This window comes from Enoplosus armatus, chromosome 2, assembly GCF_043641665.1.
Source record: "Enoplosus armatus isolate fEnoArm2 chromosome 2, fEnoArm2.hap1, whole genome shotgun sequence".
Taxonomy (NCBI): Eukaryota; Metazoa; Chordata; class Actinopteri; order Centrarchiformes; family Enoplosidae; genus Enoplosus; species Enoplosus armatus.
In genome coordinates, this window is record NC_092181.1 from 26,958,370 (window position 1) to 26,974,179 (window position 15,810).

The following is a 15,810-nucleotide window of genomic DNA, read 5'->3' on the forward strand; positions in this document are numbered from 1 at the left end:
TCAAACTGGAATCACAAACTTATTTAAAAGTTTCTTTTTATTATTAACTTATTACAATTTTTATATTTGCATTACTTTGTTTTAGATTGGTTATTAGTTAATCGAAGCTCTGAGTTTAAAGTTTCTAAACAGCTTTTGTTTGAAGAATATAAATATTTGGGCGGCGGACAGCTCGCGGTGCCTTGAGACGTTTACAAACAAACGTGTCTCGTCTTAAATGTTTTAATCGGATGTAATTAAAAGTCGGTCATCGTTTTAGTGGCACTCTGCGGCCTCCGTACAGTCTGATGAAAGCTGCTGTGTTCAGATCAGAGAGAAGAGGTGCTGCTGTCTTTATCGTCCGTCTGTCTGTCCTCTTTAACTCTCACACTGTCACTGTCTATCTCCGCTGTCCAATCATCGTCTGTCTCTCTGTCCGTCCTCTGCTGACCGTCCTCCGGTCCACTCGTCTGTCCCTGTAACACAAATCAAGTACATTTACTCCAATTCAAGGTACTCGTACTGTACTTGAGTATTTCCATTGTATGCTACTTTATGACCTGAAGGACGAAGACTTCCTTCAACATTCTCCTTCTTCTTCTTCTTCTTCTACTAAATGAACTATTTAAACACACTACAAACACATGCTGACCTCACAGACCATGATGCATCGCTGCAGATAAAAGTACCCAACAGTACATAAAGTACTTCTACCTGAAACATCTGCAGCAGGAAAATATAACACACACACGAATCCAGAAACACTGACGGGAACATTTTACTCACATACTTTTACTTGGTAGTAGTGGAGTATCTTCACACTGTGGTATTAGTACTTCTTCCACCACTGATCCTCAGCTTCTTTCATGTGTCGTATTTTTAACTTTTGAAATATTTGATTTAAACACTGAGTGATTTCTTATTTTACCTGTTTGGAGGTTTCGGGGATCTCCTGAGACCAGGTCCTGAAACACCACAGAGAGACATTTCTGTTAAAAACTGTTCAAACTGATCTGAGGTCGGCGTGACGGTCAGAGGACTCACGTGTAGTCTTCAGCACGCCGGCTGATGTCAAAACTCTCTTTGTCCTCCTGATGCGTCTGCGTCCTCTTGAACCTGCGGGGGTTCAAAGTTGAGATGATTATTATTATTTAAAGAACATGTCAGACGGTGAACACATGGTGCTCGTGAGGGACTCTGAACACAAAGATGGAAATCAGTTCACTGAGACCTTAAACAGAAAATGAAATCTGCGTTATCGGATTATAGTTTTGTCCACTGGGGGGCAGCACTGGCGCGCTGTAAACGCTGACACGCTCTAAACTGCTGCTTGTTGACGGTCTCCAGTCTCACCTGATGATCAAAGCAACGGAAACAATCAATCCCAGCATGCTCAGGGCCAACAGGACGCCCAGAGCGATGACCACAGCCTGGTCGGAGGCGGGGTCTTGAGGCTTCACCTCCACCGCAAATTGAAGACCCTCCCCAAACACTTTGACTAGCTCCTCCCTCACAGCGGCTGATTGGCTCTGCAGCTTCCTGATGGATGACAGAGGTGTGGTTACAGATCTCAGACCTGTCACGTGACTGAAGTTTGACTGTGAGAAAATGAGTGATTACATGTATATTATTTCATTTGGTTCTTAATGATATTATTAAAGACCTTTTATAAATAAGGACTTTTATTTTGCTTAAAGGCGTTTTTTGGACTTTAAATACTTAAATTTACTTAAAAGCTAACGAGGATATTAAAATCAGACTCTTACTCTGTGACCTCCTCAGAGGAAACCACCTCCCCTCCATCTACTGTGATGAAGCTGACCAAAGTCTTCACAGCCAGAGATCTGGACTGGGAGGCTCCTCCGTTAGCGCTCGACACCTCGATGATGTTCACCGTCCAGCCCAGAGCCGAGCCTAAAGACCTGAGACGGACAAATAATTACAACAACATAACACTGGAGAGAATAAATCTGAAGGAATTCCTCATGATGAACTTCTTACGTCTCCAGCTCTGAGACTTTCCTCTCCACAGCGTTGGCCGGCAGGTTGAGGGAGATGACCACCACGTCGCTGCTGCTCGCACTCCCCTGGACCGCCACCTGGGGGCAGAAGAGGGCCGTTTTTCTTTCTTTAAAGTCGAGATGAAACGACAAATTCCCCTTTAACCCTTTTAGATCACATCCCCAGTCGTGTTGAGCGCTTATCTGACAATATCTACCAAACAAAGAACCAAAAGATCCATTTCTTTGTGTCACTCGGAAACACGTCACGATACGGAAGCTGGAGAGTCTCGAAATGCTGTTTAATCTCGACTTTAAGAATGTTTTCCATCATTTTGCCATTTGTTTATTCCACTTCTAATGTAACTCGTTGGCTGAGTGAAGACGTCTTTGTGTTGACTTGGGGATCAGAGTCGAGGTCCCGGAGGGTCTCCTTCATCTCTTTTGACTCAGACTCGTCCTGATTTTGGTCTCTACTGGATCTTACCTTTCTAAAACTTCTTTTTCTCCACCACTGTGAGCTCCTCCACCCGGTCCTCCGCACTCACCTCCACCTTGGTCGTAGCATGAAGTCCTCGGGGGTCCGTGGCCTTCACCTCCACCTCAGCCAGCTGTCCGGCCAGACCCACGGCCGAGACCACGTACACCAGACCCGAGGACGGCTCCACGTCAAAATAAGGACTGTCCGCTGACAGACTGTAGACCAGCAGACCCTCTTCACCGACATCCGGGTCTGAAGCCTGCGTAAAAAGAATACCAGTGTTCATACGAGTATCAGGGTCCAGCCGTCTACAGAGACGAGCGTCTACAGAGACGAGCGTCTCCTCGTTTGACAGATGACAAGATGATCGTGACGTGGAAATCTAGATTCCTCAACTTTCAGACATTTGACACATCAGTGAATTAAATAACGTGACTCATTAATGACAGTTCACTGCTTTAAGGTGAGACGAGTAACAAGCAGAACTGCCACCTGCCTGACAACTGAAAACACACTGATCACCCTGGCAACCATGTCTCCTTCACGCCCTGAATCAAAGGAGCCACCATCACCATGGAAACCACCTAATGATGCCCTAGCAACCATCTGGAGACGGTACCAGGCAACCAGCTATTAAAGCCCCATCATCTGTCTGAAAACCCACAGCGAGCAGCATTTAGCAGCCACCTAGAAACACCTTAGCAACCACCTAGTAACACCTTAGCAACCACCTAGCAACCATCTAGCTGTCACGTAGAAAGTATACTGACATATGACACAGAGTTTTAAATAATTTGATGACAAATGTCTTGACTAATAATCTTTTTGATAAGGATCCCACACATCATGACCCAGACTCGTACTGAGGGAGACGTTTAACAGTCGGACAATAAAGCTGTCAGCGCTCTCTGGTGGACAAACTGTGTAGTGGAGACAAGCAACTAAACGTACAAAGCAGCGAGCGCACTAGTTCTTTTTCTTGTTCAGAAAGTATTTTAAATTTGCATTTGAAAGCTTCAGCTATGACGTCATTGCCTCTCAACACAACAACACAGGGATGCTACGGCCTTTATCAGTTGTAAAGATTTCAGTTTTGGTTGTGAGAAATCCTGTTTCTTCCTCAAACCGCCGTATTTCTCATCCACATTCGCTTCATATCGCTGAAGACTCGGCCGGTCAGAGGTTCTCTGACAGGAGATCAGCTGCTCGCTGACACTCTGTGGTTTCATTACAGTCAATGTCAACGACAGAAGCTGCGTGTTCACCTTGACATGGATGACGGAGGTTTTGTACGGGGCGATGCTGAACACGGCAGCTTTATAAGCCTCGGAGGGAAACTCTGGAGGCTCGTTCACGTCGTCCACCTGAACTCTGACCTGAGAGGGAGAGAGAAGAAGAAACAGCAGAAACGGGTCGTGAGGTGAGGTTCACTCCGTTTGTCTAGACTAAGATATTGTTTTAAGACTTCAGTTTTTAGCGGCCGTTAACAAACACCATTTCCCACAAGCCCCAGAGCTTCACAGGTGAGAGGCCAGTGAGCTCTGAGAGAGGACCATTAGAAGAAGCAGAAAAACTGGAACTTTTAAGTTTAACTTCGCTTCACAAACAGTTCCAGTTGTAATATCAAGAGCTGTAGTCAGTGGTGGAATGTAACTGAAGTACATTTACTCTTTCCTTTATACTTAAGTACACATTTGAGGTACTTCACAGTCATAGTTCATTAGCTGCAGTCGGATACAAAATAGTTGAAAATGACCAGCTACAACAGAAAAATCCCGCTTTATATTAATGATGAGGAATAATAATCTAATGATAGAATATGTCACAGTAAAAGAGTCACGGGGGACCTTTTACTGCTTTAATACTATTTGAAAAAGTACATTTTCATAATTGTACCTATTATTACACACAATTCAAAGTTTGTGCAGCCGTGGCAGACATTTGAGCTTTCCTAGTTCTTGTCTTCAATAATCAATAATCACCCGAAACCTTCGTCTGTGGGATGAAGCTTTGATATCGTTCAGCAGCAAAAGGAACAGATCGTACCATTGCAGTGGCTGACGTGGGGGGGGTCCTTGTGTCCACTGCCTCCACGTCCAGGATGTACCACTCCTGCTTCTCTTTGTCCAGCTGTGTCCCGGTCAGGACGGCTCCGCTGGCGTTGACGGAGAACAGGTCAGTGTGTGTTTTCAGTGTGTAGGCCACGTCGTAAAGGTCACTCCCCGCAGAGGCCCAGACCCTCCCCACCATCACCCCCGCCGGCTGGTTCTCAGGTAGGCTGAAGTTGTAGGAGGAGCTCCGGAAGGCCACGCCCTCCACCAGACTGACCACCCTCAGGTTGACCACGAGACGGGCTGCATGGAACGAACACACACACACACACACACACACACACACACACACACACACACACACACACACACACACAGATAATAAGGAACCAGCATGCGACCCCGACAAGCTGCAGCCTCACATACATGTATACATATATACATATATACACATGTACTTTGTACTTCTACTCCACCACAGTTACCTGACAGCTATAGTTACTTTACAGATTAAGAGCTTTACTGAAATATCATTTTGAATTCAGGACTTTGACTTGTAATGGAGTATTTGTACACATTGTAACTTTGATTGAAGTAAACGAATACTTCTTTTTAAATGATAAAATCAATGCCGCTGCCTCTGATGGAGAATAACACACAGACCTGTGGAGTTCAGAGGAGGCCGGCCGCCGTCCTCAGCCACGGCCGTCAGCACCAGCGTGGTGTCCTCTGTGACGTCAGCGAGGTCAGAGGTCAAGGTCACGGCCCCGGTCTCACTGTTTAAGGCCAAATATGGAGAACTTCCTGCAGAGAAACTACAAACAGCAGAGAGCGAATAAACATCTTCGACGTAATACAAGCAAGGAGATTTTACACATGCTGGAAACTGCACAATGAACTGGAGCCAAATAAACCTTAAAAATGTATATTTCAACACTTATAAACTATTAAAAACAAAGACAAAACGTGTCGTAAATCGCTTGTTTCAGCCTGATGAATGACACCTGTTCATGAGTACCTGCATGTTCGTGAGATTTGATCATTTTCATAATCGCCGCCTGTAAAATCGCCATCTAAGGTGTCGTATTCTGCTCTGTTTGCAGGAACGTTTTATTCACAAAAGTGTTACCAAAGAGTGAAAAGAAGACTTGCACGCCGCAGAGTTTCTGCTGTTGGAAATGGAAACAACCTCAGCAGGGTCTGTAGTGTTAGAGGACCTGAAACTACCTGAAACTACCTGAAACAGCCGCGTGTCATCAGAGAAATAAAAATGAAAAACCTAACCGCTGCTACACAACGACACATTTAATAACAGTCACTGGACTCAGCACCTGGTCAGGTCGCTGATGAAGAATCTGTTGTGGGAACTAACTCATAAACCGAGAAATGATCAATTCTTAGAGACAGGAGTTCATAAGGAAACAGTTTCAGCAGGATTTAGAGCCAGACTGTGTCCAGAAAACACCGATTCTGAGTCGTTGAGATCTGATCTGAGATCTTCCAGCCGGCCGAACTGACCTGTAGGTGATGAGCGAGTTGTTCCCGGTGTCTCTGTCGGCGGCGGACAGCGTCAGCAGCAGCTTCCCCTCCTCGGCGTCTTTCAGCAGGACGCTGCTGACGTAGCTGCTGGAGCTGAACTCAGGTCTGTTGTCATTGACGTCGACGAGTCTGACTCTGATGGTGGTGACGTTCTGGAGTCAGTTTAATAAAGAACGTGTTCAGCAAAGGAGGCTTAGATTGTAACATCAGTCTGGATTATTTTATTACAATTAATCAAATGAAATACACACGTATCCTCTTCGTCTTCAGTTCCTTTATGATGCTGATGATGATGATTAACTTTGTTATTGCCTAATATGTTATGGACCTACATGTACTCATACATACATATAATTTAGTACCAATACGTTAATCTGTGTTTTTTTTTCTCAGGTTTATACACAGATATATCAATGTGATCTGATTACAACTTTTCTGTATTCAGAAACCTTTTGATGCCAAATTCCCTTAAAATGTGTCTAAATTTTGGCTGTAATGGGAGCTTTTAGTGTATTTCCTTGACAATTAAAAGCAACATGATCTCTGAGATGAGTGATTTTACTTTGCAGAACAAATGAAAACAAAACTCAAATGCATAACTTTCATTTTGAAAAGATCTGTTAGATCCATTATGGAAACGTTGTTTTGTCACTCACCTGTAACCTTCCTAAAAGACAATATCAGCTCCACATCTGCAGGTCTTACCTCTCTCTGTGGACTGCCTTCGTCTGAGGCCTTAATGACCAGGTCGTAGGTTTCCCTGGCCTCCCGATCCAGAGAGCCAACAGCCAGCAACGTCCCGTCCTGCAACACAACGCATGCTGTCAGAGTCCGAGCACTGACCCAGCACGGGCGGAAAACGACTTCCACGGTCCTGTCTTGGCCTCACCTCTCTGAATCTGAAGAGCGGGTGAGGGGAGGGGAGGGAGACGGTGACCTCTCCGTTGGAGCCGAGGTCGGCGTCTGTGGGCACGACGGTGAAAATTTCTCCTGGAGTTTCCTCCGAGTAGCGGCCCTCGGGGATCAGCAGGGGGTCCGGGATGGCCGGGAACTGTGGGGTGTTGTCGTTGTAGTCCAGGACGGTGATGTTGAGCTGAGCTGTGGATCTCAGACCGTCAGTGACCTGATCCACCGCCACCACCTGAACACAGACAACACAACACACACAGGATGTTACCTGCTGCACATCTCCTCCTGGATCTTTTGGTTAGTCGTCAGCTGTTTTTATTTGTGTTGCATAAAACTTAAAAACAAAACACAAAATATGACTTGTAAAAAAGAAAAAGTAAATATATGTTTATTTTTCTGGCATTTTTAAAGTGATTGGAGATTTTGTCTTTTTACAATAGTAAAACTTTAATGTATAAAACAAAAATAACTCCATTGTTTTGGGCAATATAAACCATTTTTACACCAAGGAATAAACGCATTACTACCTTTTTAAACAATACTGAATCAAAACATTTATAATATACATAAAAAACAATGAAGAGTATCAGATAATGCTTTATTTTGCCTTGAAGATGGAAACTGTGTGTTTTGGAGAGAGGAAACATAATCATGTTGTACCTGTAATACGTAGCTGTCCCTTGTCTCTCTGTCCAAGATGGCGTCCTTCCTCAGTGAGACCACACCTTGTTTGTTAATGTCAAAGGTATCGTTGGTGTAGAGGAAGTAACCATTGGAGAACCCCCCCTGAAGAAGAGGATAAGTCGTCACGTGTTAAAGTGTGAAGCAGCAGCAGTTGCTTATCTGAAGCAGCATAAAGTGTGATCCGAGAAATGGCCGAGGTCGTCTCAGCACATCATGATTATAAAGCAGTGGTGCCAAAGTCTGAACTGTAAGAGGGACATTAAAGTTCATCCCATCATCGAACATCTCCTGCGACTGCGCTGATTGTAAAACAGCACAGTATGAACACAAAGAAGGTGATCTGGTCTGATCCAGATCATCTCTCAGCACAGAAGCAGGTGACTGAACTCACCTCATCCCTGTCAGTGACCTCCAGGGTCAGGATGGACGCACCGCTGGCCAGGTTCTCAGAGACGGCCACGTCGTAGCTGTCCTTACTGAACTCAGGTGGGTTGTTGTTCACGTCCTTCACCTTCACCACCACAGAGCCGTTCCCAACCAGAGAGGGGGTCCCCCCGTCGGAGGCCTGAACCATCAGACTGTACACCTTCACCTCACTGTAGTCCAGAGTCTGGATCAGCTGCAGAGTCCCGCTAGAAGAGTCCAGCTCAAATACAGCGGGATGTGAAGAGGGACTTTGCAGGAAAATGCTGTAAGTGACTCTCCCATTCGCTCCTTCATCAGGGTCTACAGCCGATAAGGTGAGCAGGCTCGTCCCCGCTGACTCTGTTTCTGAGACCTCGACCCGATACTCGCCCTGTGAGAACCTGGGGACGTTATCGTTGATGTCGGACACTTGGACCAGCAGGGAGGCCGTGGCCGACCTGGCAGGACGACCCTGGTCTTCGGCCACCACCAGCAGGTCGTACTCAGCCGTGGTCTCCCTATCAAGTGCCCCAGCCACACTCACCATCCCAGACACGGGATCAACAGAGAACCTGCCCTCTCCTCCTCTCAAAGAGTACCTGATCTCCTTGTTGAAGCTGCTGTCTTTGTCTGCAGCTGGAACAACAGTCACATTGGATCCTACCTCTGCGTCCTCTGGGACGGATTCTGTGACAGAACTGGAGGTAAAAACAGGACTGTTATCGTTGACGTCGGTGACCCCAACCTCCACGACTGCATGGTCGCTGTTGACCCCGTCAGAGATGGAGATTGTCACAGAGTAGTTGTGCGGGGCCTCATCGTAGTCCAGCTTCACCTTGGTGGTGAATTCACCGCTGGGGGAGATGGCGAACTTGTCGGCTTCTGTATCAACTCGGAGAGTCACGGGCATCTCTCCTGTTGCGAGGAAGTCAACCTGAATGAATAAAGAAAAGTCAAAATCACAGAACGAGATGCAACAAAGTTAAACATCTCTGTGTTGTCAACAGAGATGCTTTAGATTCGCTCTGTTTGCTCTGATCAAATAGAAAAAAATGATCAGAAAAATGCAAACCTAAAGCATCTCTGTGTGGTCGTCTTTATAGTTTGTACCTGGGGTCTGGAACTTTCCATCACAGAGCTGAAAATCAAAAACTACAACCTCAATGACTCAACTTTTGTGTCACTAGCAAAGGAGACTGAATGTGTGTTCAGGCTGAGCACCAAGCGTCATTTAGAAGTCAATGTTTAGACAAGAGTGGACGCAACAGACCCATAAGTGGGTCCGTTAAACACTCTCTCTACCGTCTCCCGCTTTGAGAAATTAAAAAATGTGAGTCAGTGGAGTGAAGTTTTCTCTCTGTTGTCAAAAGCGTTGCTCAACACATCGCAGAGCTTCATTGAAAACCTGTCTTGGACTAAAGGAGGTGGACGAGATCTGCAGAGAAGCTCACCTTGAGGATCATTGTTCCCGGGTCTCTCTCTTCTTCTATGGTGCCACTGTAGGTGCTCTGTGTGAACTGTGGTTTTGAATCTCCGATAGCGAGAATCTCCACCTGCGATGAGGTGGAGCGGGACACTACGCCCCCTAGAGGAGAAGAGTAACATCGTCATGAGTTCACTGCGACCGAAGTGATCGATCAACACTGGACATGCGTGGAAAAACTACAGTTGACATCTACCATCTCTGGCTGTTATGAACAATAAGAACACCAAGGTCTGATGTTCCTCCAGTGGAATCATCTTTGTCAGAGTGATCGCTCCGGTGTTTTCATCAACGGAGAAGTGGTCGTTCTGATTCCCAAAGTCGATGGAGTACTTGATCAGTCCATTGACGTGTGCATCTGGATCTTCTGCCTCAACCTTTGACCACAGAGAAGAAAAACCTTGTTAAATAGTACCAGTGTTTTCTGTTATGATGGGGGGGGGGGGGGCGTTGGTCAATTGTCAAAACCAATCTCAAAACCTAAAAGCACCATTTTTCCAATAACTGTTGTTGTTCACATGTTTCACAGAACCCCTGATTGCTTGTTAAAGAGTGTAAACAGTAAAACTGTAATTTCATGTAATTCAGTTAAGTGACTTTGACTTTACTTTTGCCGTAACGAGCACATAATCAACATGATGCACTACATTCACATGCAAATATTCTTCTTAAAAACTGTAGATAATAATGAGCAAGTATAACTCTGCAATATAAATAACAGTGCAGTTTACTGGAGGATATTACAGTTACATTATTATGATTTTTTATGTGACATTCTTCCAAGTGCAGCTCTTCCCCTGCCTTTTTGTAACGCTATACTTTCCAAGATAAAAACTTAAACGTTCTTTACCTGCAAATATGCTGAACAACTGTTGTATTTGTGGGGACAATAAACCGTATTATACATATTTCTTACCTTCACAAGCAACATCCCCTCCGTTTGGTTGGTGAAGACTTTGCTCTCATACTTGCTGCTGGTGAATTTAGGGCTGTTGTCGTTCTCATCCAGAAGAGTTATATTCACGCTCACCACGGCAGCTTGGTGGGGTGGTTTCGTCTCCTTCGCCTCCACCTTTGTGACGGACAAGAGAATAATGTCTCAGGATGTAATCAGGTCTGTTTATAAGCCCGCTGGTCCCAAAGCATCGAGGTTCAATCTCGACCTTGGAGTCAGTAGTTTGACAAAGGAAATACCAACTCAAGGTTCACTTACTAGCTGTTTCTGGAACTTTTATCTATATCACAGTCTTCATCAGCGGTTGGATTTTGCAAACTCCATCCACATGTCAACAAATCCATCTCTATGAAATATAATATGGTTGAAAGCTCCAGGAAAAGCTAGTAAGTGGACCTTGATTTGGGATTAGTAGCAAACTACTATTTCCAAGGTCTAGAATACACAAAACCAAGACGGACAGGAAGTCCTATAAGTGCTATAAATCTCCGTGGCAACTGAGCTAAATCCATCCTCCGATAAAGACCATGTTATACGTTTAAAGCCCTGGAAAAAGCTAATAAGTGGCCCTTGAGTTGGGAATGTCACACATTGTGTTTCTATGACACTGTGTAGCTCAGTTGTTATTTGGGGTTTTGCGTCTTCTTATACTTATATAGTCAGTTAAGATGCTTGCATGCATGAAAGGACATAATACCTGGAGGGATGAGTCAAGTATAAACCAAAGGCATCTCAGTGGAGTTGCTCTATTTTAAGGTGGACTTTCCCTTTAAAATCAATCAATCTGTGTCTCCGATTCTACATCACCTGAAAGACGATCCTCTCAGTGGTCTCTCTGTCCAGAGCTGAGGAGTTCTTCACTCTGATCGTCCCATCAGAGTTGATGGAGAAAGGAGCAGATTCTGGAAGGATCCGCAGAGTTCCCACAAATCCTCCCTGTAGAGGATTAATGAAATGGTTTCACTTCATATATTCAGCCTGACATTGTGTTCATGTTAGCTGATTTATTGTTTTCTTGAGAGTTCACACAGATGATCTGCAGGCTGCATGAAACTCACCTCATCCCTGTCAGTGACCTCCAGGGTCAGGACGGACGCACCGCTGGCCAGGTTCTCAGAGACGGCCACGTCGTAGTTGTCCTTACTGAACTCAGGTGGGTTGTTGTTCACGTCCTTCACCTTCACCACCACAGAGCCGTTCCCAACCAGAGAGGGGGTCCCCCCGTCGGAGGCCTGAACCATCAGACTGTACACCTTCACCTCACTGTAGTCCAGAGTCTGGATCAGCTGCAGAGTCCCGCTAGAAGAGTCCAGCTCAAATACAGCGGGTGAAGAGGGACTTTGCAGGAAAATGCTGTAAGTGACTCTCCCATTCGCTCCTTCATCAGGGTCTACAGCTGATAAGGTGAGCAGGCTCGTCCCCACTGACTCTGTTTCTGAGACCTCGACCCGATACTCGCCCTGTGAGAACCTGGGGACGTTATCGTTGATGTCGGACACTTGGACCAGCAGGGAGGCCGTGGCCGACCTGGCAGGACGACCCTGGTCTTCGGCCACCACCAGCAGGTCGTACTCAGCCGTGGTCTCCCTATCAAGTGCCCCAGCCACACTCACCATCCCAGACACGGGATCAACAGAGAACCTGCCCTCTCCTCCTCTCAAAGAGTACCTGATCTCCTTGTTGAAGCTGCTGTCTTTGTCTGCAGCTGGAACAACAGTCACATTGGATCCTACCTCTGCGTCCTCTGGGACGGATTCTGTGACAGAACTGGAGGTAAAAACAGGACTGTTATCGTTGACGTCGGTGACCCCAACCTCCACGACTGCATGGTCGCTGTTGACCCCGTCAGAGATGGAGATTGTCACAGAGTAGTTGTGCGGGGCCTCATCGTAGTCCAGCTTCACCTTGGTGGTGAATTCACCGCTGGGGGAGATGGCGAACTTGTCGGCTTCTGTATCAACTCGGAGAGTCACGGGCATCTCAGCAGCTATTGCAAGGAAGTCAACCTGAATGAAAAGAGTTGAGGAGCAGGATGCAAAAATGATTTAACTAACTTGCATGGGATTTGTGGAGAATCAGAAGTTAATCATACCACTTTCCAAACAGTGAGTATCTAAATACAAGTCGACTTCGGATGTTAGATGAACAGGTGGTGGGTGAAAACATCTCTGACATTTTGACATGGACATGACCGTTCACACCAACTTACTGAGAAACTTACCCTGAGAATCACGACTCCTGGATCCTGCTCTTCTGCTACACTTCCACGGTAGACTTCTCGTAAAAACTGAGGTTTTGAGTCACCAGGAGCACGAACGTTCACCTGTGCTGAGGAGGAGCGGGATATGATGCCCCCTAGAGGAGAGGTGGAGAAAAATACAATAATGACATATATAATATTGAGTGTGATGAATCTTCTTTGACAACATGACAACCATTTCCTTTGAAGCATACTGATACCTTTAGTTATCTTAGCCCAGGACCCTTATATCTACGGAGAAGATCGCAGACATGGGGGGTTTGTTTTATCACCCTGTAACGCACTTTCAATTGCTGCTGCGTGAAACTGTGCTCTACAAAGAACTTGAACTTCTCATCCAATCGAATCAACTGCTCTCAAGATGTTAACCCTGGGATTTATGTGAAGCCCCAGTTAACAAAACCAATTTAAACTGTCCCTGGGCCCTCTAAGGTCCAGTGTTTAGGTTACCCAGGGCTAAGAAAAGGAAACGTAAAAAGCCTTTTTGAAAGATTCAATTAAGTACGGTAGAGAGTTGGACCTAATAAAGGTACGTGTCTGAGATCACCAATCTGTGTAAGGGTGTGATAAAAATGTTATGATCGCAAAGAATTTGATGCTGCCAATGATTAAGTGCTTGACGTGACTCTGGTGCAGTCCTAAGTACAGATACAGAACCTAATTTGACAGATATTGATATTTACAGTAGCACTGGATTAATGCTTTGTGTCATACACATGCCAGATAATCATTCTTGTGGCTTAAATGGTTGTGATTTAGTGCTGATTGGCTCTTTTACTGTAACAGGCTGAATCATCACAATCAGGGTAAGTGATTCTTGACTTTCTGGCAAGCTGTAGGTAGTGCTTGATACTCAGAGAAATACTGTTTAGATCTACCATCTCTGGCTGTTACGTAGAGAGGAAACTCCAAAATCTGGTTTTCCACCAGGGGAATGGTTTTCACCAGCGTGATCTCTCCAGTGTTTTCTTCGATTGAGAAGTAGCCGTCATTGTTCCCAAAGTCAATAGAGTATTTAATCTGCCCATTCACGTCAGCATCTCGATCTTCCGCCTTAACCTTTGAATTTAATGATACAAATCATCATCTTAACAGCACTTCTAAAAATGTCAGTGCAAATGGCATAACAACAAGTTAACAACATAAAAAACAAAAACAGTTTCATAACTATATCAATGTTAATGTCATGACTCATTAAGATCAGTAAGTTGTAAAAAGCAGGGTTCAGGTTCAGTTATAGAAGTGATATATAGAAGTGTGTCATCAGCATAGCAGTGGAGGGCAGATGTATCTCCACCTGATGTACTGCAAGTGAAAAAAAGGGACTTGAAATTGAACCTTGAGGAACTCCACAATTTATTTCTGCTGCAAATGAATAAAATGTAAAAAGGGTGATTTTATCAAAACAACATAAGCTGAATCACACTGGAAAGAAAAAAATATCTGAATGGTAGATAAAATAACGTATAATACTTTTTTGTTTTGGATAAAATAAAAAAAATGTGGTGACAACACTGATTACATGACTTAAATCGTAATCAGGAATATTTGCTAGATTACTCAGATTCAGTGCATGCTTGACTAATACTGAGCAGAATCGTTTTAAATCACTCACCTGGACCAGCAACATTCCCGCTGTTTGATTAGCAAACACCTTTCCCTCGTACTTGTTTCTGGTGAACGTAGGACTGTTGTCGTTCTCGTCCAGAAGAGTTACACTCACTTGCACCTCTGCAACTTTGTTGGGTGGATTTGTCTCCCTTGCTTTAATCTTTTAATAAACACAATTTTGAAATAGTTATAGTCCTTTCAAAAGTTATAATGCTTTAAATGTCGCTCTGTGTAAGAGCAGCAGCTACTGTAAATTGTCAGAAAAAAAGATGTGTAAAACAGCAAACTGGATCCAAATACTGAACATTAAAGAAGAAGTCTGGTGAATATTTTTTTGTCAACAAACCCATCAAAAGACCAAAACCTGTATCTACTAACAAGTATCACAACCTGATATATCTTCTTCCTCTGAGCCATAAAAACTATTAACGTCACTGGGTGACATGTTCCTTCATCACCGTGAACACACACACTGTAGTTTAGCACCAAATGTGGATTAATCCACCGCTGAAAATAGTCCCGAACAAATGTACTATTCCTTTCTGTTTGGGTTAACTTAAAAACATATAAAAAATGAAACTGTATATTTGTGACCTGTTTTTAAAGATGTGTGTCTTCAGTAAGCTTGGGGGCTCATGTTAAATCCCCAATCCAGTTTACCTGAAATGTGATGCGTTCAGTGGTCTCTCTGTCCAGAGCTGTGGAGTTCTTCACTCTGACTGTCCCATCGGAGTTGATGGAGAAAGGAGCAGATTCTGGAAGAATCTGCAAAGTTCCCACAAATCCTCCCTGGGAAAGAGGATCACGGGCGATCAAGAGATGTCGTACTTATAATTGTTACTTCATTTCCGAGTGTGGTTTCAAAGTAAATTATACCTGGTCCAGGTCGGTGACGATGGCTTTGAACACAACAGCATCAACAGGGGAATTTTCCAGGAGTGTTACAGAGTAGTCGGGCTGGTCAAACTCTGGAGCATTATCATTCACGTCCTCAACAGTGACGGACACCACAGCGTCGGCTGTCTTCAAACTGTCGTCTGTCTGGGCCGCCTGCAGGGAGGAAACACAACAGATAATTATGAAGAGTCGTTCGTTTTGCGTTGCATGCTGAACTGTGTTTTACTTGTTGGTGCATATTCATACATTGCATCAATAAGTGCGTCTGACTATCCTTAACATAGCCTCCATGGATGATCACAGATTCAAATGTCAATACCTTGATGCTGACAGAGATCACACTGCTGTCCATCTGCTCTCTGTCTATGGCAGTCTGCAGAGACACAACTCCACTGCTGGAGTCGATGTTGAAGTTCCTCCCATACTTGTCTGGAGACACTAAACAAACAAACAAACAAAGACAACGTTAAATATTTAGGGGTTTTCCACAAGTTTTAGTGTTTTGCCTCATTGGTCTGAGTCATTTACCTGCACTGATGGCGTAAGTTAAAGTCAT

General features: G+C 44.6%; 1 protein-coding gene across 1 annotated transcript in view; it reads right to left on the minus strand.

Annotated features, from left to right (window-relative positions):
- Positions 1-15,536, minus strand: part of LOC139293148 (protocadherin Fat 4) — a 16,167-nt gene extending 631 nt beyond the window's left edge. Inside the window, exons 1-26 of the mRNA XM_070915378.1 lie at positions 15,525-15,536; positions 15,234-15,407; positions 15,018-15,146; positions 14,362-14,517; positions 13,625-13,805; positions 12,708-12,841; positions 11,545-12,492; positions 11,294-11,422; positions 10,448-10,603; positions 9,728-9,908; positions 9,500-9,633; positions 8,035-8,982; positions 7,620-7,745; positions 6,940-7,191; positions 6,756-6,854; positions 6,030-6,202; positions 5,175-5,326; positions 4,507-4,814; positions 3,726-3,836; positions 2,528-2,719; positions 1,981-2,078; positions 1,746-1,901; positions 1,333-1,518; positions 1,024-1,095; positions 908-944; positions 1-455 (exon numbers count right to left, since the gene is read on the minus strand). The exon at positions 1-455 is cut by the window's left edge and continues 631 nt beyond it. Of these exons, the coding sequence (XP_070771479.1) occupies positions 309-455; positions 908-944; positions 1,024-1,095; positions 1,333-1,518; positions 1,746-1,901; positions 1,981-2,078; positions 2,528-2,719; positions 3,726-3,836; positions 4,507-4,814; positions 5,175-5,326; positions 6,030-6,202; positions 6,756-6,854; positions 6,940-7,191; positions 7,620-7,745; positions 8,035-8,982; positions 9,500-9,633; positions 9,728-9,908; positions 10,448-10,603; positions 11,294-11,422; positions 11,545-12,492; positions 12,708-12,841; positions 13,625-13,805; positions 14,362-14,517; positions 15,018-15,146; positions 15,234-15,407; positions 15,525-15,536 (5,391 nt within the window). The 3' untranslated portion in view covers positions 1-308. The remainder of the gene's footprint in view (positions 456-907; positions 945-1,023; positions 1,096-1,332; positions 1,519-1,745; positions 1,902-1,980; positions 2,079-2,527; positions 2,720-3,725; positions 3,837-4,506; positions 4,815-5,174; positions 5,327-6,029; positions 6,203-6,755; positions 6,855-6,939; positions 7,192-7,619; positions 7,746-8,034; positions 8,983-9,499; positions 9,634-9,727; positions 9,909-10,447; positions 10,604-11,293; positions 11,423-11,544; positions 12,493-12,707; positions 12,842-13,624; positions 13,806-14,361; positions 14,518-15,017; positions 15,147-15,233; positions 15,408-15,524) is intronic.
- Positions 15,537-15,810: the final 274 nt, after the last annotated feature.